The sequence below is a fragment of the Ursus arctos genome, unplaced genomic scaffold (assembly GCF_023065955.2).
Source record: "Ursus arctos isolate Adak ecotype North America unplaced genomic scaffold, UrsArc2.0 scaffold_23, whole genome shotgun sequence".
In the NCBI taxonomy this organism is placed as follows: Eukaryota; Metazoa; Chordata; class Mammalia; order Carnivora; family Ursidae; genus Ursus; species Ursus arctos.
Window position 1 is genome coordinate 30,862,149 of NW_026622908.1, and position 22,261 is coordinate 30,884,409.

The 22,261-nt window shown below is 49.9% G+C and overlaps 1 protein-coding gene across 2 annotated transcripts in view; it reads left to right on the forward strand.

The window, feature by feature from the left end:
* The first annotated feature begins 1,266 nt into the window (after nucleotides 1-1,266).
* CRY2 (cryptochrome circadian regulator 2) overlaps nucleotides 1,267-22,261 on the forward strand; it is a 34,193-nt gene continuing 13,198 nt past the window's right edge. For both annotated transcript variants that reach the window (XM_057317100.1, XM_026512049.4), the window contains exons 1-7: nucleotides 1,267-1,543; nucleotides 9,558-9,666; nucleotides 12,525-12,667; nucleotides 14,243-14,427; nucleotides 15,390-15,478; nucleotides 20,608-20,748; nucleotides 21,852-22,163. In XM_057317100.1, coding sequence (XP_057173083.1) covers nucleotides 1,329-1,543; nucleotides 9,558-9,666; nucleotides 12,525-12,667; nucleotides 14,243-14,427; nucleotides 15,390-15,478; nucleotides 20,608-20,748; nucleotides 21,852-22,163 — 1,194 coding nt within the window. In that variant the 5' untranslated portion in view covers nucleotides 1,267-1,328. The remainder of the gene's footprint in view (nucleotides 1,544-9,557; nucleotides 9,667-12,524; nucleotides 12,668-14,242; nucleotides 14,428-15,389; nucleotides 15,479-20,607; nucleotides 20,749-21,851; nucleotides 22,164-22,261) is intronic.

Consider the following 22,261-nt stretch of genomic DNA (forward strand, 5'->3'; position numbering starts at 1 on the left):
GAGTGTGATTCAGACTTGTGGGAACAATTTATGCAAATGAGAGAGAACCTGGGATTGAGAATGATTCTGTGGTTTATAGAGTTGTGCCAAATAATGCCACTAATTTGCTAAATTCCTTCCTTCCTCGCTCATTCCCAAATCCAGGAAGGGATGTGAGTATGGGCACATCCTAGGGCCAGATTCAAACTCTTTACTTGATAACCACAAAGCTCCAGTCTAAATAGGCTAGCTTAGCCCATCAACACTTCATTGCAGGTGTTCATATGCTTCTCTTGCCATTCAATCAGTCTATCAGCAAAGCCACTGCTAGATTCCAGAATAACAGGGCTCTACTTGGCTCCCCAGGGGAATAGTGGAGACAGTCTTCATATCTCTGAATCCCACACGGAATCCAGTTCAGCACTTTGGGAGCACAGAGGTACCATTGTTCTATATTCCACTAAACACAGAACAAAAAGAAAAATTCATCTGATGGCATAATTACTATCTTGACCCACATCTTCTGCATTGGCCATCCCTACTCCCAAGCCCTCCACTGCCGCGCATCAGGGCACTTCTCTCTCTTTAGACTCTGCTGCTTTCAAATGCCAAGCAGCTCTACGCAGATAAAAGTATAGCTTTGTGGATAAAAGCAGAAGCTTCAGATTCCGAATAATCTGGGTGGGATCCTTTTATTAGCTTTCTGATACAGAGCAAGTCACTCTAGCTGTGGCAGCCTCAGATTTCTCTGTCTCTAAAATGAGAATAATAACAGCTCTTTCACTGGGATCTGTTGAGTGAACGTAACCAGGTTAAGATTAGTAAATGAGACAGTTTATGTAAGGATATTGTCATGTTGCTTGGTATATAAATTGCACTGAATAAATGGTAGCTGTAGTAGAATGTTGCAGATGAGGTCATAGACTAGAGGCAGAAGTTGGTGATGCCGATTAAGCCACTGGCTGGAGTCACAGCAACCCCCACCAGCCCAGACAGCTTCCAGCGACAGGATTAGAACAGGACGCATGTAAGAGATCCTCGGTCCCTAGAGACTCCTTCCACGCCCAGACCTCTGCAGAGATAGGCAACTTGCGTCACCAGCCCAGCCCGCCGCCTCCTCTCTGACCGACCGACACATGGTGGGAACGTGAGGGGGCGGGGCCGGACTCCCCGCCGCTGGGCCAATCGCCCGGCCGGAGGCGCCCAGCCAATGGCAGGGGCGCTCTAGGGCCTCGGGGGTGGGGCTACAGGGAGGAGCGGCGGCGTCGTAGGTCACTGGGCGGACCGGGGGCGGGGCCCGCGGGGCCGACGGGGGCGGAGTTGCGGAGGCCTGAGCGGTCAGAGCGGTGATGGCGGCGGCTGTGGTGACTGCGGCAGCCGCGGTCCCGACGCCGGCAGCCGGAGTGGATGGCGCCTCTTCGGTGCACTGGTTCCGCAAAGGGCTGCGGCTCCACGACAACCCTGCGCTGCTGGCGGCCGTGCGCGGGGCGCGCTGCGTACGCTGCGTGTACATCCTGGACCCTTGGTTCGCGGCCTCCTCCTCAGTGGGGATCAACCGATGGAGGTAAGGGGGCCGAGTGGGGTCGTGGGCCCGGGGGAAGCGGCCTGGCCTCGAGGGCTCCTGGCGAACAGCCCGGGTCGCCCCCTCTCTACGGAGAGGGAAGCTCTGCCTCCCAGTCCCCACGGCCGGAAGACCTGGCCTGAGGAGGTGGGACAGGGAGACGGAGCCGGGCCTCCAGAGGGGAGAAGCCGGGACGAGGGAAACAATTAGTCATCTTAGTAATGGCCTGGGTGGGCCAGGGCTCAACCTCCGACAGACCGCGTTCGCACTGTGTATTAGACCCTTAGGAACCTGTCAGCATTCCTGTGGGACAGAGATCATACTCTTCATTGTACGGGTGGAACTCCTGAGGCCTAGAGACGCAGAGTTGGCCTGCCCAAGGACTTGCAGCCAGGGAGTGGCAGAGCAGGGACTCCTGGTCTAGGGCTCCTAGGGGTGTGCTCAGGGAGGGGAAGAAAGGAGATACTGGCATGTGAGGGCAGGGACGGGTTTCTGGGTTTCTGAGTCGGTAGCACAGCAGGTGCTTCTGGCAACCTTCAAGAATGCTGGGCTCCCGAAGATCATCTCTAAGCTTCTGGCTTGTTTGAATCCATCCTTTCACCCATCCTAGTTTCCCTCCACCAAAGCCTTCTTGCCTCTGGAGGTGTCTAGAGAGCCTGGCTTGGCATTAGATAAGGCAGGTGTGGTCTCCCCGTTATTATGAAGACCCCAAGGGCTTACACAATTAGAGGCACTTTGTGTCCTGAGCTAGAAAGTAGTACTTAAACACCTTTTGAAGAGTTCCCTCGGCCTCTAGCTATGAGTTTGCTAGGGAAAAAAAAGAAAGGAAGGAAGAAAGAAAGAGGAACCAAAGTATCCCTTCCTTCCTCCTCTTCTCATGAGGCTGATTTTAAAGGACAATTGAGCCACTGTAGATTAGACTTTTATCAACTGATGTGCTGAGGTTAGGAAGCAAGATAGCTGTGATAGCAAGGAGATCCCTCTCTGATGATTCCCAGGAGAGGCAGTCCACAGAATCATGGGAAAGGATTAACAGAGAGGTAGCTGATGTCTTTTTTCTGTAGTCAGTGTTTAAAACCAGGGAGTTTTGAAACATTCTGTACCCTTTTCTCTTTAAAACACCCGCAGCTGTCCTTTGGTTTGTTTGCATTGTTCTGGGGGATGTTTGCTTGTGGCCATGTTGCACTAAGGGGCAGAGTTATTCCCAGCATACAGTGGCTATCAGTACACCATTCTTTTCCTCCCTAAGGCGTGTGCCCTGCTAGGAGAGTGAGTGCCCCTAGCAGTGGGTCTATTAAATGCCCCCTCCTGCCCCATTTATATAGAGAGAACAACTAAAGATAGTCCTGTGGAGAGCCTGCCCACACAGTTTTCAGGCTGCTCTATTGCTCTGCCTCTGCTCCAGTTTCTATAGATAGGAGGTTGGGTTTGACAGACATCTTCAAATGGCCATCCCTAGCATGGACATTAAACCAAGCCTTAGACTTTGCCCTCTGTTTATGGCAGTGTGCCAATTAGAGCAGGGTAAATAAATCTGACTACTTGCTCGTTACGTTGTTTTACGGGGCTGGGGGGACATTGCCTAGGACTGCCTACTCCTTTGTGGTAGTGGAGATTTAAAATCAACAACAAAACCTCTGTTGCTGATTAAACTCAGATTTGCTAGAAACTAGGTGTTTATGGATTTTTGTGGGTCACTCTTTTGTGATTGTGTTTTTGAGCAAGTGAAGGAGAAAAGGAATATGCCAGCTCAGATGCCTTAGTCAAATCCTGAAGTCAGAGGCCGTGTAGGAATGTAGATATTAATTGAACAGTGATTTAATGAGTGGCTAGTATCTGCCAGGCACTGATGTGGGTGTTGCTAGGGACACAGCAGTGAACAGCAGTTGTGTCCAGAGCTCCTGGAGCCTACATTTTAGTGGAGGGAGACAAGTAAACAACCATAATTTAGTAGAACTAAGTGCCATGAAATAAATAAGTTAGGGGGACAGACTAGAGCAATATCAGTCTTGCTGCACATGGGAATCACTAAAGGATCTTTGAAAGATGCTTGGACTCCGTCCTCCCCCAATTCTGATTTAATGGTTCTAGGTTATGGCCTGGGCATTAGGATTTCTAAAGCTCTCATGTGCAGTGAAGCCTGAGAAACACTGGATTGGAGAAGGACAGACTTGAGCCTGACAGCTTGGGAAATGTGTTGCAGTGCTTTGTCATGGAGCTAATTAGCTTTGGCATTCAGAAGAAAGAGGTGAAAAAACACAAAACAGATCGAATATGAGAACTGCTCCTGGGTCTGGAAACAGACACACTGCTGCCACCCCCACCATACTCTTTGCTCCCGTGATCAGATCCAGGGCAGAGCTGCAGACTGTTCTACACACTCGGTTGGGGGTTGGGGGGCTGGGGGTGTGATGGAGCCAGCTGTACCTCTGCATAATTGCAGTCTGTGTAGTCTTCCAGTGGCTGTTTCTGGATGTGGGAGTGATCTGGGACCACTGTGCTGCAGCATAACGTCCTAACTCTGCAGATCAGTTGCTGCCTCTGAGAAGCCTCCCTAGAAGGGGTGGGCCGTGGGCCATCTGCAAGAAGTAGGGGGAATCGAGATCTCAGATGTCTGTTCTCCTCCTGCACTTCTTACACTAACTCCTGCACAGCATTTTCCAGCAGATGAATCAGATTAAAATAACCATGAATGGCATTTTCTAAGAGTCAAAGAGGACAGAGAAAGGCAACCAAGAAATATGTATATTAGCTGAGCAGAAAGGCTAGCATACTCCTTGGCTTGGTAGTAAGTGGGAAACTGATGGGCTAATTGTAGCTCAGGGAGCCTCAGGACTTTTATTGCCAAGCACTAGTTGGCTAAGCCCTTTGCCATTATTCCCAGCCCCACCTTCCCCAAATTTGCTGCATGTGGAAGGAGGTACAGTGAGAACCACCCAAAAAAGGCAGGTGATCAGCTTCTAGATTTAAAAATGGGCACTCAGAATAGGTTTTCATTGCCTTCATCTTGCTCCTGCAACTTCGATTGGTGTTGGCAACAATTCATTGCACCCTTTATTTAAATCGTTTTCTCCCTAGCTCTGTGCTGCACCTGCATCCAGGAGCTTCTGGGACAGGGGGAGTTGGTAGAAATAAAATACCAGCCCACTCAGAGGGGAGGGGGGTGGGGGAATGGGATAGACCGGTGATGGGTAGTAAGGAGGGCACGTATTGCATGGTGCACTGGGTGTTATACACAACTAATGAATCATCGAGCCTTACATCGGAAACCGGGGATGTACTGTATGGTGACTAACATAATATAATAAAAAATCATTAAAAAAAATACCAGCCCATATAGCTGAGAATTAATAAATGAGGTGACCTAGGAACTCCAGGATGCCTGGTGAGAACAAGTGTATCTCTCATCCCAGTGCTGGGAGCTAATCACTATGAAACTGTTATTTGGTTGGTTCGTCCCTGGGACTTGGTCAGCAAGCAGGGAATTGAGAACTGTAGCCTGTTGGGGGAGAAATCTGAGTTTCTCTGAGCTGTTCACACTGGTACCCAAGAGAGTCACTTCACTGTTCTGCTGAGGAAACATATGCCAAAAAGGAAGGAAAATCTTCATCTTTTTCTTTGAAATTAGGACAGCATAAATATATTTTTAAGTGAGCGATACTTAGAGATCAATCCCTGCTATGGATTGTGGGTTTGAGCCACTCTTTTACATGGGGCTTATGCTCTCTTACTTAGGATAAATTAATTTCTATTAATGTTCTGTGTAGGCAGTCTGGGCCAGCCTATGGTATCATCACATAGTTAGATAACCTTGGTTTGATGCAGAGAAACTTGGTCAAGGGCAATCTGGATCCAAAAAAGAGTTCACTGTCATCCTCCCTCCTCCTATTAACAACAAATAAAATATTCCTCAATGTAGAATCTGCCATCTTTAGGGAAGGTCTTCTCTAAAGATCCGCCTATCTTATTCTAAAGGGCTAGCCCCATGGAGTGCCTGAATTACAGAGTCCTTTCCGTATTTTTGGAAACCCCTGTTTGGTCTTCTGCAGTGCTGTCTGCCTCTAGCTCCGGAGCACTTACATAATGTAATTCAGTTGCACATGTTGTCTAATCCTAAGGGTGAGCTTTAACTGCTCGCTCAGGACCGTGTGCTCTGAATTTTGGCCATGTGAGCTCAGCTTGGAGCTGCCAAGGGTGAGCTGCCAGCCCCAAATGCCACCATCTCCAATACACAGTCCAGATTTCTTTAGAGTTCACCCTCACTGGAGTAAAGAGAAACTGGCCACGTGGAGAGGAGGGCTCTGAGGGAGGGCAGAAGGCCCAAAATTCTCTCCAGTGAAAGAATGCATACACCTGCCCCAGCGAGCATTTGCCCAGTAGTAGTGCTGCTCCCTGTTTCTTTGGTGTCATGCAAAACTGTCATCTGGCAGGTGAGGTACTACAGCAGTGGCTTCTCTTTCTCTGGCTGCCTGGCGGCTGGGGCTCCTGGGGGCCTGTTGCCTTTTAGGGGGGCCATCCTTAAGGCTTCTTCCTGGGAAAGCCCTGTAGGGCTGGACTTGGGAGGGAAGTTGGAAGTAACAGAGCATATCTAGAACACCAAAGAGGAGCCAGAAACCAGGATCTCAAAGACAGAAAGTTTTAGTAGAAACAAATTGGCAGCAAAGAAAGGCAACTTATAAACAGAAGCTAGAAGTGAAGTTCAGTTTTCGAGACTAATGCTTGTGAAACTTTAGTATGCAAAGGAATCACCAGGGGCTCTTGCTAAAATGCAGATTCTGATCCTGGAGGTCTGAGATTCTGCATTTCAACAAGCTTCTGGGTGATTGACAGCTGTTGAGCCTCAGAGGAGCAAGGATCTGGGGGCAAAGGTGTTGGCTGCGGTTCTCCTTGACAGCTGCGTCTTGGGCAGCACAGCCTCAGTGCTCAGGCGGTAAGTCCTGGTCAAGAAGCAGTGGAGCCTGGTGGTTAAGGATGCAGACACTGAGCCACACTGCCTGATTTGAATTCTGGTCACTTACTATCAAATTACTTAATCACTCTGTGCCTTAGTTTCCGCATCTGTTAAATGGAGATAATCATAGTATCTACTTCACAGGTCTGTTTGAGAAGGAAATGAGATAATGTATGTAAAATAAGTAGACCAGTGCCAGGTTCATTGCAAATGCTGATTGAATGTTAGTTGCTGTTATCATTACTATCATTTGGTTGCAGAGTTCAGAGTTGGGCCTTCTGCTTCCTGCCTCAGCTGTCGACTTCTCTTGTCAAAGAAGAAAAAGGCTCTCATGGGGTTATCTTACTTTGCTTCAGAATTTCTCCTTTTACTAAATGAGATCTAGAACTAAAGCTCTGGGGAGGCAGCTGGAGCCTAGCTTTCATGCACACGTCAGCCTTATTTATAGCTTCAAACTGAAAACCTGTGCAGCCTAGTGGCCTGTGAGGGAGGAGGCCACCAACGTGCATGGCAGCGACATTCCTAAGAGCCTCAGATGGAGGACCCGGTGCCCTGAGGTGATGGAATTTAAGTTGCCAGTTATGTCCGGGCATTCTCCCTGGCGGGGCCCGGCTTTCAGGTAGTACAAGGCTGTTCACAGGGGTCTCTCTTCTCTTCCTCTTGAGAGGAACAGTGTGGCCCGGGAGGAGGCCGACACAAGTGCAAGTGCGTCACTCCGGGCTTAGTGTTCCTTTTCTGAGGGTGTCAGGTTCTCAAAAACAGAAATTCACAGAGGCGGAGCTTGGGGTTGCAGAAAGCAGCAGTCTCCCATCTCCGCCTCTCCTGGAGAGTCTCTGCAGGCCAGCAGGATGCTCTGGGCCGAGCGTGGGACTCAGCTCCTGCTGGCATGTGGGTCTGCGGCATTCGCTGCCGTGGGAGTGTCATGTTGTCGACGTCAGAGGCAGCGGTGGGGACTGGATCTGGTGGGCAGCCTGGGAATGGGCTGCTCCTGTCAGCGTGCAGCAGTCAGGGGATGCGATGTGCTACAGAGGAGGCACGGGGCTGCATCGTGTTCAGAATGAAATCTAATGATTTCTGTCATTGACCGAGGTGGGTGGGAGGTGGCAAAGTGTAGATAGCAGGGGTGTCTGTGAATAATTATGATCTTAAGCAAATTTATTATCCTTTCTGTGTTTCATTTTTCCTTGTCTATAAAATGAGGACAATATTTCCCTTCAAAATGTTTTGAAGGAATTAAAGAAAATGTGCTTAAAAAGCATAAACAGATAGGTAACAATGTTGATGGCATTGTTTGCCTCTGGGGAGGGGAATTAAATTCCTGAAGGATAAAGGGGAGACTTTTTACCATGTACCTTTTTATAACTTGAATTTTGAATTACATAATTTTAAAATGCTAATTTCATTTAATTTAAAAATAAAACACATGTTGGGGTTCCTGGCTGGCTTAGTGCGTAGAGCATGCAACTCTTTATTTATTTATTTTTTTAGAGAGGGAGGGAAGTGAAGAGGGGCAGAGGAAGAGAGACAGAGAATCTTTTTTTTTTTAAAGATTTTATTTATTTATTTGAGAGTGAGTGAGAGAGAGCATGAGTGGGGAAGGGTGGTGCAGAGGGAGAGGCAGAAGCAGACTCCCTGCTGAGCGGGGAGCCTGACACAGGGCTCAGTCCCAGGACCTCGGGACCATGACCTGAGCCAAAGGCAGACACTTAACTAACTGAGCCACCCAGGCGCCCTGAGAGGGAGAGAATCTTAAGCAGGCTCCGTGTTGGGCACGGGCTCAACCTCACAACCCTGAGATCATGACCTGAGCCAAAATGAAGAGTCAGACACTTAACTGACTGAGCCACCCAGGCACCCCGAGCATGTGACTCTTGATTTGGGGTTGTAAGTTTGAGCCCCACATTGGGTGTAGAGATTACTTAAAAATAAAATCTTTTAAAACAAACAAACACACACACACACACATATGTCAGGGGCACCTGAGTGTGAGTTTTGAATTCGAGCCCCACATTGGGTGTAGAGATTACTAAAAAAAAGTAAATAAACTTAAAAAAAATTTTTTTAAATAAAACACATATCACAAAAAGGTACTGATACATTTCTCAGAGGTGGTTGTACCTACCTGAACAGTAAATAAATGTTTGTGGTCAAATAAAAATAAATAAAACACCGAAGGCACTCAGCAAATGCTATTTCCTTCTCCATAGTGATCCAGCTCTCAAGGCCACGTCTCTTGAGTATCTGGGGGTGCCCACCACGCCCCCCCCACCCGCAAAAGCATGTGAGGATATCCTATAGAGAAGTACCTTCTAAAGCTTTCTCTCTCTTGGGATGAGAATCTGGTGGCTAGAGCCCTGGAGAATGAAACCCTGGGAACTGGGGACCCAGCCCAGGCTGTGGAGCTGTGGCAGTAGACATATGTGCAGCCCAAAGCAAGAATACACAAAGGCAGGGTAGACGAAGGTAGGAGGGTTTGCCAGGGCTGTTGCAGTCTTGTTCCTCTCTAACGGGACCTTGGGCTTCTATGCTGCGGTATTGCTCTTGCTTTTCAGATGGCTTTCTCCCCTGTTCTCCCTTTTGATTTTCACAGCAGCCTTGTGATAGGTGGATATTTACACACACACACACACACACACACACACACACACACACACACGGCCTGAGGCTGAGAGGGAAGACGTGCCTTGCCCCAGATCACAGAAAAACAACCAGAGTAGGAGCAGCTCGCATTTGCCCCTGGTTTTCTATATGTCAGGCACTGCACTAGATGTTTTTCATGTATTATTTGATTTTCTTTTCTTAGCAATTCTAGGAGATAGGTATACCATCAACTCCATGTTGCAGATTAGGGAAAAAAAAGTAGCTAAACAGGTTAAGTTAATGCCTAAAGTCACGCAGCTAGGAAGTGGCCAAGTCAGGATTTCAGTGGAGGCAGTGCTGTTGCCCCACCATGTCCTGGCTGAAGTAGAGTGAGTACTCATGACGTACCAGCATCTCCCTGCTTTGGTAGGAACTAGAGTGCCTCTTTCTTAACGTACCACTAAAAGGCCTGTGTGGGCTCTGCAGGTTCCTACTTCAGTCTCTGGAAGATTTGGATACAAGCTTAAGGAAACTGAACTCTCGCCTGTTTGTAGTCCGGGGACAGCCCGCTGACGTTTTCCCAAGACTATTCAAGGTAAGTGTGCAGAGTCCTAGAGAAGACAGGGAGATTCTGTTCTCTACACTTTCCCCACAGACTGAATGAGGTGATATTCTGACTCAGAAAATGGAACCGGTCAGCGCTGGTCTGTAGGGAATTTGGGAGCAAAGCCGATCAGTTTGCCGACAGAATGGAAACTGTGTTAAGGAAAAAAATTCTGTGAAACCAGTGTCTTGTTGGAAAGTTCCCAGCTCAGTCCAGACAAGGAATGTGGCAAGTTATTCCACCCCGGATGCCACTGGCTTTCTCAGATGTTTTCTTAGCTCGAGCCGACAAGATTTATTAGGGCTCTTCCTATGCCAGGAGTTTGAGGACAAGTTTTCTTTTTTAGCATGGGGTGTTTCCTGTCTTGCTATGCGCTATTTATTGGGGAGAAAAATCAGCCTTTTTGAGGGAGCTCCCTACTTCCCTGGGGCCGCTGGTTGATAAAATCTTCACTTGGGTACCATGTAGGCCCCTGTCTATGCTATCAGGTAGCCAGCCCACCCACCCCACCCCATCCCTGTGCCAACCCCTTTCTTTATCAAACACATTCTAAGACCCAAACAGGCAAAAGGACTCACAGACAGAGGGCTCTAGGACAGTCTGTTCTCATCCTCAGCAGTGCAGGATAGTTTTCATGCCCCTCTCCATCCCAACTCCCTTCCCTGCCCTTCCTGGGGGAAAAGACCAGAAGAAAGGTCTGATGTCAAGGCAAGCAGCCTACTGAGTACTTCATCATTCACTTCCCCTCCCCACACCCCCCACACAGACACACACACATACAAATCACACTGTGCTGAAAATAACCAGTGTTCATTGAGGACAGACTAGAAGTCAAGAGCCGTTCTAAGTAAATGCTTTACATATATTAATTCTCATAGCTGCCCATAGAGGTATGTGCTGCTGTCCCTGTTCTACAGATGAGGGAACAATAACTTCATGGTTGTGGTGCCGACAGGTGATGATCTAAGATTCCAGCCCAGGCTCTCTGGTTCCAGGTTTGTGTTCTTAACTAGCACAGCGTTAAACACATTTGCCTCTCTTCTCCCTCTGCGTTGTCTCCCCTCTCCCCTCCTAGCACCCCGGAGGCGAACCCAGTAATAGCCCAGAGGTACAGATAGATCAGTCAGTCAGTCATTCAGCATATATAGTGTCCCCCCTCTTCCCTTATCTGTGGTTTTGCTTTCTGCGGTTTCCATTATCTGCTGTCAGCCGTAGTCTGGAAGCAGATGATCCTCCTTCTGACATAGAGTCAGAAGGTCATCAGTCACTTAACACTACATCATAACACCTGTGTCCTTCTCCTCGCTTCATCTCATCACGTAGGTATTTTATCATCTCGCATCATCACAAGAAGGGACAGTACAGTGTAAGGTACAGTAATAGGTGTTTTAAGAGAGAGACCACATTCACATAACTTTTATTAACAGTGTATTTTATAATCGTTCTATTTTATTATTAGTTACTCTTGTTAATCTGTTGTGCCTAACTTATAAATTAAACTTTATCATAAGTATGTATAGGAAAAAACATAGCACTATGTGAGGGTTCAGTACTGTCTGCAGTTGCAGGCATCCACTGGTGGTCTTGGAACGCATCCCTGCAGATAGGAGGCAACTACCATGTATTTATTGAGCTTCTACTATGTCCTAGGCCCCCGATGAGGTACTAGGGTAATGATGAGACAGTGTGGTTTCTGCTCTGAGAGTTCACACTCAATCGGGGAAACAGGTAAGTAATGGGCAGCTTCACTGCCATATGATAAATGCTGTGATGGGAAAAGGGCAAGGTGCAGAAAAATCCTATTGAAAGAGAAGGTCGAGGAAAGCTTCTTAGAGAAGGTGGCATCTGATAATATTTTTATTATTATTCCCTGAGTTACAAGTTTTTGACAACATCATCTATATGAATTGCTAAGCATGGTACCTAGCTCATAGTAAGGGCTCAATGTTTAGTCCCGTTGTTCTGGATGAGGGATAGCCAGCCCTACTCAGGACCCACACCACAGGCAGGACTGAGTTATGTCCCCAGTGACTGGGACACTTGCCCCAGGGGTTTAGAGTATTAAGGGACCATGACCAGAGACTTTGTTTGGAATGTGGTTTTCTTCTTGCTAGTCATGTTCTAGGGCTTTCTGTGGGTTATCTGTACACTTTCTCCCAGCATTGCAAGGAAATCTAGAAAATTCTACTAGGAAAGACTTAACAGCTTGAAAAAGAATTCCCTTCTTTTTTAACATGTGGCCCTTCTGGTCTGATTTCTCTGACCTCTGGACTAAGGATTACTCCTCCTTGCCCAACTTTTCTGAGAACTAGAACCTATTAGCTCTGTTTGCTACTAGCCTCGGGAGTGTTGCTGTGGAAACCATTAGGACACTTCACATAGCACAAGTCTGCCAAGAAAACTAAGCCAGAAGTTTGTAGGGCTCTGAGGAGCTCTGGGAAAGGCATGCCGGGCAGGAAGGAGACAGTGATCGCTTCCCCCACTGTCTCCACCAGTGAGTCAGTGCTTCTTTCTGGGACTACGGGCTCCCCTGGGAGCATTGTATTTATAGCTGCCTGCTGCATTCTCCTACCCTAGAGACACAGCAGACGTATGGGGCTACCCACCTCTCTCTTGATTCCACTAGCCTCGGGCTCCACTGTTGCCACGCTTGTGGCCTCACCTCAAAGGCCTGCTTTCCTCAACCCTTGGGAACTTCAGATTGTTTGCTTTCCAGTTTAAATCTTTGTCCCTAGTTTGGTCTGCAGCCCATTCTGACAGGTCTCTAGACTCGTTTCTTCCCAGGAGGGAGCTGAGTCCTCATTCTCCTCCCCAAACAGTGCTTAGCATAACAGATTCTCTCCCCACAGGAATGGGGGGTGACCCGCTTGACCTTTGAATATGACTCCGAACCCTTTGGGAAAGAACGGGATGCAGCCATCATGAAGATGGCCAAGGAGGCCGGTGTGGAGGTGGTGACTGAGAACTCTCATACTCTCTATGACCTGGACAAGTAAGACATGGGCCCCAGGGCTCATACTGCCAATTGTGGGAGTTGGTTTGGGTCCCTGCTGAGCAGAACTCCGGGAGATTTACCAATAGGGCCACCTGGCACATGAAGTATGGCATTTTCTAGAAACTGGAGGGGAATGGGCCAGAGGTGGGGCCTGTGGAACAGATCACAAAGAGCTTTATCCAATTTGGGTGCAGAGAGGCTCACTAGGGCCAAGGGACGAAAGCAGTGAGGATCCCCATGCAAGATCTTCGTAGATGTCCTAATCTGCTGTGCTATCCCTCCTCATGCTCCCACTTCTGTCCTGCTCCTGAAGAGCTGTCCTCGGACCTCAGTGGACCCTGCCTGTTAGCCCCTTCCTGACAGTGCTCTGTTCTGATGGATCCCGTTTCTGTACCTAAAATGAGTTCCCTGAGCTTCCCTGGCTATCTGGGTTTCTAGGCCATGCACTTAGATGTCCTGCCGGAGGCTTTAGAGCTCCCTGCAGGGGGTGGAGAACTACAGAGGCCTCCTTCCCTAGGGACAGGCCTCTGCTTTCCGAGCGTCTAGGAGGAAACCCTCTCCTCCCCTTCCCTCGCAGAGGCCTGCTGCTGCTGCCGCCAAGCCAGCGGCCCTCACTGTTCCCTGCCCCCCTCTCCCCGACCCAGTGGTGGCTGCCAGGAGGCCAAGTCACACATGTCTGCACGTGAGCTCGTTCTCAGGAGGAGCTGCTGGGTGTGGAGCTCCTCCTCCTGCCACGTGCCAGAGCCAGAGGACAGGGGAGGTACTGCAGGGGCTGCAGCCAGCCTTACAGCCCCACAATGAACTCACCCAGCCAGCCAGGTCTTGCGTCAGCTGCCTCTTGGCCAACAGGAGGAGCCCTGGGAATCTGGCTCCAGACCACCCCAATGCATTCTATAGAAACAGCCTTGATTCTCCTCCTCAGTCCTGTATCTTCTCTTCTTACCTGAATGCAGTTCTGTTTCCCTCGATCATGAAAACAAATTTTGTAAACTGCTAAACATCCTTTAAATAGTTGTTGCTGTTAACCCCAGTCCCAGCCTCTGATCTAGGAAGGATAGGCTGTTCTCCACCTCTCTGTTCTAATAAATTGGGGCCAAGAAGGCAATGATTTTTCAACAAAAGAATATGCTTGCAGTTCTTATCAAAGAGCTTCCTGAAGGCGCACACTGGGTGTAGAGAGGAAGGTGCCGTGGGGATTCCCGCGACTCGGACACGCAAGCTGAGTACCAAGAAGGCTAGTGGGGACTTTTCTGTGACTAGAGAGATAGGGTCAGTCTCTGTCTGTAGGAGGCTCCACGTCAACAGCAGGGAACGTGGAATTGAGTCCCAGCTTTGCCCTGCTCGCTCCGTTACCTGAGGCACCTGCTCCAGCTCTCTGGGCTTCGCTTTCCCTCCCGGTAAAATGGAGATGTAGCCTCCCTTGCCCCTTCCTTTCCACTTACAGGTGGGACCCGTGAGTGGATGACAAAAGCCACCCTCCAAGCCTTCCAGGTCTGGGCTCTTTTCTGGGCGGGCAGGGACCTGAAATGAAGGGCCTCGTGCATGATGTTAGGTGTGCTTTGGGATTCCCAGGATCATTGAGCTGAACGGGCAGAAGCCGCCCCTTACCTACAAGCGCTTTCAGGCCATCATCAGCCGCATGGAGCTGCCCAAGAAGCCGGTGGGCTCTGTGACGAACCAGCAGATGGAGAGCTGCAGGGCCGACATCCAGGAGAACCACGATGACACGTATGGCGTGCCCTCCCTCGAGGAGCTGGGTTCGTACTTCCTGCCCGGAGCCCCCTTTTCTATAAAATAACTGACCAGGTTTTTTCTTCTTTGTCAAAGTGATGCATGGTATTATACACAGTGTAGAAGATAAGTGAAACCAGAATGGAAATAGCAATCACTACAACCCCACCACGCGGAGATTGCCACTACTCATTTTGGAGCATGTCTTTCCAGTCTTTTTTCTGTTCCTACTCATATATGTAATGTTATGTTTTTAATTCCTGCTCCTGTTTTTGTACTTTTCACTCTCAGAAGATAGAGGCACAGTCTATGCTGGCATCAGTGGGCTCCTCAACACCAAGTTAGCTAGTATTGCTTCCGCTGAGAGGGGGTCTGTCAGCCCCTCCGGTTACTGACTGTACCCTTCCTCCCCCAACCCCATTTTTTGATCTGAGTAAAGTTAGCCTTTCTTTTCTTTTCTTTTTTTTTTTAAAGATTTTATTTATTTATTTGACAGAAATAGAGACAGCCAGCGAGAGAGGGAACACAAGCAGGGGGAGTGGGAGAGGAAGAAGCAGGCTCATAGCGGAGGAGCCTGATGTGGGGCTCGATCCCATAACGCTGGGATCACGCCCTGAGCCGAAGGCAGACACTTAACCGCTGTGCCATCCAGGCACCCCTAAAGTTAGCCTTTCTCACCTGAAAACAATAATCATTGCCAGCCAACCCGATAGGGTGGGCAGTACAGGCTCGTTCTCATGTGCCTGGAATGAGGAGTGGCTGGGATAGGGAAGGCAAGGGAAAGGACAGGAAAAAAGTCACAGTGGAAAGAGAACCGGGATGACCTGGCAAACGCTGAAATGTTAGGATGATCTCAGCCCCAGCAGCACCAAGAACACACGGTTCAGTTCCCACAAAGCTCAAAGAACATACCGATGTGTCAAGACTTGCTGAGATATCACTGAAATGGCCTGACCTCTGGTCCTGTGACCTTCTCCTTCTCTCGTAGGGTTCCCTACTGAAGGACTGGGCCCAGCTGTTTGGCAAGGAGGAGAGACAGAAGCTCTGGCCCGCCTGGATAAGCATTTGGAACGGAAGGTATGGCCCCACTTCTGGGCCACAGGACTTGGGGTGCTAGCACCCAGGTGGCAGGGGATGTGAGGGTCAGCTTCATGGCCTTTAGTGCCTCTTAGCTAAGAGTGCTTGAAAATGAAAAACCTTCCTGATGGCAGTAACAGCAGTAATAGTAGCTACCGTTCAGTGAGTGCTTACCACATGCTGGTCACTGGGTGAAGTACCTACTTGCACAGATTTTCTGTTGTCTTTTCAACATCCCTACAAAGTAGGTGTTAAGCTCTCCATTTGACAGATTCGAAAATTAAGGTTTAGAGAGGATAAATAACCTGCCTGAGGTCACATGGTTAGGAAGTGGTAGATAGATCTTGTTCTGTGTGATTCCAGAACTTACCCTAGATTGCTTTTCTTTCATCTCTATGCAGGTTCCTCTTACTGAGAGGGTATCTGGTCAAGGAAGTCCATAAGATTAACTTCTTTGTGTTTATGTGTCCCCGCCTAACCTTTTGCTGGGTCCCCTCCAAGGCATCGATTTCCATTTGTTTGGACACAGAGAACAAATGGCCCACCTCCCAGTGAAGTGGGGATTGGCAAGGGGAAGGCAAGAGGCCAAAGCACACCTAAAGGCACTCCTTAACAGTGTCACATGGCTTCCATGACCCTGGGGCTAGAGGAGAGGAGGTTCTCGTGATTCTCGTGATTGAGTCCGCTGCTGGTTTCCTGCGCGCTGTTGCTGGTTTGTAGACCAATTCACAACTTTTTGTATTCCCAGATGAGTAGGCATTTGGCCCAGCAGCCAGGTAATAACTATGGAATGAGGAAAATTAGGGAGACCTACATAGGAAGAATGCTTCCCAGCCCTGGAGGTGCCTCACCAGCAGTGAAAATGTGCCCCAGGCTGCCCCTCCCTTAGGCCCAGAGACCTTGATGTTCCTATCTGCGTGTTACCTTCAGGCAGCCCCACTGACTGAAAAGGATGAGACTGATGTCCGAGGGCTATGGGGAGGACCAGCTGTCCTTGTCCACATCAGAAGCTTTACCCAAAGATTCTTGGGATCTTGGGGACACAGGCCAGGCCAAGGGGGCAGAGCGGTGGAGGTGATAAATGGGTTGGCAGGAGTAGAATAAGACTGCCAAGTGTAGAGAGCTAACTTACGGCCTTGGGGATTATCATCACCGTCAAAGCACTTTGGGGGGCGCTGCCCCTTCAGTACCAAGTCAGGGGTTCTTTCCCACATACCCCGGGAGGGTCCTGTCTGTCCTGGGGCCTTGTGTCAGGATCCTTCAGACTGCCTGGTGGCCAGTGGGAGCATGTGTTCTACGTGACCGGGAGGAGACAAGGGGCCTTGTGTAACCCTCTGGTTACAGGAGCGTAACCGCTCTGAGGAGGTTCATTTCAGGCTTCAGTTTTCTGACTCTGAAATGAGCTTCTATCTCCTCATGTCAAGATGGCTTAGCTGCTGGAAAGACTGCCCAGTGAGTGTGAGACTCCAAGCATGGAGCCTGTCTTCAGAATAGTAGCGTATTGCAGATGATAGACATGAAACAAGGAATTACAGCATATTGTGGGTCAGGAAAGGAGCGGTTCGAAGGGTTAGAATAGCGAAGAGCAAGAAAGTTTTATTAGGGGCGCCTGGGTGGCACAGCGGTTAAGCGCCTGCCTTCGGCTCAGGGCGTGATCCTGGCGTTATGGGATCGAGCCCCACATCAGGCTCTTCCGCTATGAGCCTGCTTCTTCCTCTCCCACTCCCCCTGCTTGTGTTCCCTCTCTCGCTGGCTGTCTCTATCTCTGTCGAATAAATAAATAAAATCTTTAAAAAAAAAAAAAAAAGAAAGTTTTATTAAATCAGTTCATATTTGCAAGCTGGCTTTTGAAAAAAGTGTTTTTGAACTCATGTAACTAAGAATCTAAGGTGTAGCTTTTAGGCACAGCCGGACCCAGGTGTCCAAATAATGCTACCGGAAATACCTTCTCCATCTCTGAGCTCTGCTTTCCTCTCTCTATAGTTCATTCTCAGGTAGGCTTTCCTTAAACAGTGGCAAAGTGGTCACCGGCAGCTTATTTTCAGTCTGCTTATCACACCAGAGGAAGTGGTGTGCCTCTTTTCCAAAAGCTCCAAGAAAAGTCCTGAGGAGTGTTTTCATTGGCCTGGCTTGGGTCACGCGACAGTCCCTGACTCAGTCATCTTGGCCAAGGAAGGGGTGCTCTCCCTGGCCAGACTTGCATCCTGAGCCTACTCCCAGAGTCAGAAGTGAATTTAGCTCCACTGCACCCACTTGGAGTGAGATTAGGGAAGGCTGGATCACCACAAGAAAATTAGGTGCTGTCATCAAAAAGGGGAGACAAACCATATGACCTTTACTACTGGGTTACCCAAAATAGTAAATGAGGGCAGGCATCTCTTTTTAAAAGTATCCCCATTTTTAAAAGAAAACGGAATGATAGAATTAGAGTACCAGCATTTTGCAGCCTTCAGTGATGACGCATTGTCCATTAATGACTGCTAACCCCATAAGGAGAGCTAGGCAGGCATTATGTCCCCCCACAGTCTTGCCAAAGAAATCAAACCTGAGTCCAGTCCCATCTGTGTACCAGCTGCCAATTTGCAGGCAGTATACCATGAGTGTGCAATCAGCAAAATGCAGACTGTGAGAATCAGTTCAAGTCAAATGACCTGGATTCTTCCTTAAAAAACTGCAAGGGAAAGAAAGAAATGACCGGAAATACATAGACTAAAAGAAACTTAAATAACGCATCAAACTCCCATAAATGGCCTGGGCTAAACTGTAGTGCCTAGGGATGCACATGTGGTTGAAAAAAACCCACTTAAAAATGCAAGGAATAGGGGCATCTGGGTGGCTCAGTCGGTTAAGCGTCCGACTTTTGCTTTCGGCTCAGGTCATGATCTTGGAGTCTTGAGATTGAGCCCCAAGCCAGGCTCCTTGCTGGGCGTGGAGCCTGCTTAAGATTCTCCCTCTCCCTCTGCTCCTCCCCCCTCTAAAAAATGCAAGGAATAACAAAATGCGAGGAATAACTGAAAAGATAAAGCCTTCTCTCCCAAATATGCTTTGCAAAAATAGAAAAAGGTCAACGTTTTTAAATGCAAAGAAGTGATTATTATAAAAGTTGGGTGAGTGTGCCGGGAAGGGACCGTGACTGGGATGGGTTTCTGGGGTGGTCAGCAAAGTTCTGGTCCTTGAACTTCAGTGATGGTTGCATGAGTGTTTGCCTTAGAATAATTCGTTAAACCACACATCCGTGTTAACTTCTTTATCTGTATTTCACTTAAAAAGGCTTTCAGAGGGAGGTGGGTAAGGGCGTGAGCAGACAAGTATACCTAGTGTCTGTCAGAGGCACTTAACCCAATACCCGAGGGGTTACCGGCACAGGAGGTGACTGTTAGGTTGAGATTTGAAGAAAGAGTCAGAGTTAACCAAGGGAAGGTGAGTGAAAAGCAGGACAAGAGTCCAGGCCAGGGGAGCTGTGCCTGCAAAGGCCCGCAAGAGCGTGGTGCTTACAAGAGAGTGACAAGAGATGAAGCTAGAAAACAGGCTCACCCAGACAGTGGGGTGCTTGTAAGCCGTGTTTAAGATTGGGCCTCTATCCTAAGAGCAACAGGAAGCCCAGTGCATGTTTGTTCCTGCAGGATGGTGTTCTTAAGCCATTGCTCTGCTCCCAGTGTGGCGATGGAATTAGAGGGGGGTGAGAAGAGAGGCAGGGAGGTCAGTTGGGAGGCTGTCACAGTTGTCTAGTCTACATCTTAGCCTGAACCAGGTTGGTGGAAAGAGGGATAGAAAGAAAAGGACAGATTTGAGGAGTACTTGAATAGTAGAATTGACAGGACTTGGCGACGAGGAAGTCAAAGGCGACGGCCAGGCCTCTGGCGTGGGCACCCAGGTGGATGACCGTGCGCTTTCTGAGATAGGAATGCACATGGAAGGGTGGTCTGAAGGAAAGAGCTGTTACACTTTGAGGGGCTGGGACTACACTTTGAGGTCCTGGCAGGGAGTTGGATGGAGTGATTTGGGAGTTGAGCTAAGCAGTAGCTAAGCAGTCTGAGCTGGAGCCTCCAATGTGTCGATCATCGGCAGAGAAGTAGTGTTGGGAGCCGTGGGACTGGACGTGCTTCCCCGGGAGCACGGTTGAGTAGGGGCCCAGCACAGAGCCCTGAGATGCCAACATCAAATGGGTTGGGAGGGGAGGCAACCAGCCACGTGGGAGGCAGCCAGGAGCGTGTGGAGTCCAGAGACCGAGGGAACAGAGGGTGTGGAGACCGGAGCAGGGTGAGGTGTGCTGAGAGGTCCGAAAATATGCCAGGCAAGCACCTGCAGGACTCAGTGGCACGGAGATCACCAGGACTTGGGGGGGAGCTAGCCTGCAGGGAGCAGTGAAGGCAGAAGCCATGCTGGGGTGGGCCGAGAAGCGCAGGTGGCTGTGGGACATGGGCTGTGGAGAGAAGAAAGCAGACCCGATAGAGGTCACAGGCTTCCTAAGGGTCCTTTATTATTTTTTTTCTTTTGTTTGCAAAGAAACGAGATGATTTTCCCAATGTTCTTGGAGTGGAAACTGGAGAGGGAGAGATGGAAGGTGCAGGGGAAGGAAGAGGGGAGGGCTGCAGAGCCAGGGGAGGCCCTGGTCTTGGGCAGAGTCACCGGAGAGGCAGTGGGGAGGAGAGGGGGAGGTGTAGACACAGGTGAGTGTGTAGATTTGGTGGCTAAGAGTTGAGGAGTTTTTCAGCCGAAGGCTTCCATCTCCTTACAGTAAGGAAGCGAAGTCGTCTGCTGAGGGCAGTGGGGGAGGTCTGCAGAGGGTGTAAAGTTTGTGAGAGAGGCATCACGAAGGGAAAGAGGGTGCGAGGAGTTGAGGAAGAAAAAGTTATCAGCTGTAGAAGGAATCTGGAGTTAGAAGCTGCGTCCCCCCAGCCCTGTCTCTTGGCAACTCTGTAACCCCAGAAGAGCCACATAACGCTTTGAACTTCATCGTCCATTTTCAAAAGGTGGTACTAATTAGTGCTGCCCCAGAGGATTGTTCAGACCCCACGGGAGAAGCCACGTAACAGTGAGCCGCGAAGTAGAGCACTACGCCTGTGCCTCGGGGTTTTTCTCTGCAACGTCCAGGCCTCTCCTTTCTTCGCCTTCTCTTCCCACTGCAGGCCTGGGTTGCCAACTATGAGAGACCCCGAATGAACGCCAACTCCCTGCTGGCCAGCCCCACGGGCCTCAGCCCCTACCTGCGCTTCGGCTGCCTCTCGTGCCGCCTCTTCTACTACCGCCTGTGGGACCTGTATAAGAAGGTGAGGGGGCGCCAAGGACAACACACCCTGCGCCCGTCGCAGCCGAGCGGACCAGGCCTTCTGGGCCAGTCAGACACCCTGCACAGAGGCCCTCCCCTCTGACCCTGGTGGTGGGGACCGGGTTGTGGATTCTGGAGTTGCTTATGTTTGTGAACAGTCCAGAGAAGGTAGGGAAGAGTCCACATCCCGGAGCCAGCACCACCCAAACTGCTGATCTAAATAAACTCCAGGTTAGCAAGTAGAGCAGGATGGGCAGAAAAGCTGACCTCAGGGTGTGACCCTCGAGGTGGCAGATCCACTGGCAGCAGGTGTACGGGGGCAAGCACTCGGGCTGGGACTCGGGGAGGGCATGCTAGAACCAGTCCCATGCCAGGGAGCACAGCAGCCCTCTGTGGGGCCGGTGCAGAGCATTTAACGGGGGGTGGGGTGGGGAGGGAGTTCAGGAGCAGCTGCTGCCTGCCAGTAAGGAGGAAATGACCCGGGCTGAATGCAGGGCTGTGCTGTATGGACCCAAGGCAGATAACCCTATGGTAGGACGCCTGCCCCCAGAAGGAAAGAGGGCGACATACCCAACTATCCACATTCAGCAGGTCATTCTTAGGTCTGTGTCGTTTCACGCTGTTTCCCTGTCCTTGCCGATAGCAGGATTTTGTGGCATGGGGTGGCTTTGCCAGTTTGGAATCTTGTGATTTCAGGAAAGTCATTATATGCTTGGAGGCCTGGTCTGATCTTTTAATTCTTCAAGGCCCCAGATCCAGGCTGTTGTAATCACTTATTTAACCAGAATCTAAACTGAGTATTTTTTATGCATGCTGATGGGAAAACTCCCTTTGACTGTAGAAAGTGGAGCCAAGCAGGGACCCTTGAGGCCAAGGATCATAGGCCAGGCCTGGGGAGTTTGGTTCCCGGTGCACACAGCCAGGGCCTGGGGTTTCAGTCTGTGGGCACACTGGGCCACTGCTAGGGCATAGTCCCTTCACGTGTCTAGGGGGTTTGGAGCCACCACATTCATAACAGCTCCAGATTGCTTTGTGGGAGAGATCGGAGTGACGTGGTGCTGAGAGCTGGGCAAGTGTTGTATCCGTGTGCCGCCCCCACCCTAGGTGAAGCGGAACAGCACGCCCCCCCTCTCCCTGTTTGGGCAACTCCTGTGGCGAGAGTTCTTCTACACGGCAGCCACCAACAACCCCAGGTTTGACCGCATGGAAGGGAACCCCATCTGCATCCAGATCCCCTGGGACCGCAACCCCGAGGCCCTGGCCAAGTGGGCCGAGGGCAAGACAGGCTTCCCTTGGATTGACGCCATCATGACCCAGCTGAGACAGGAGGGCTGGATCCACCATCTGGCCCGGCACGCCGTGGCCTGCTTCCTCACCCGCGGGGACCTCTGGGTCAGCTGGGAGAGCGGGGTCCGGGTGAGTGCTGTCTCAGAGGAAGCTGGCCCATACCTTCTTGTCAGGCCCAGCAAGGGCAGCCCTCTTCTGGGCTGGGGCATGGGGTGGGATCCCTGGAT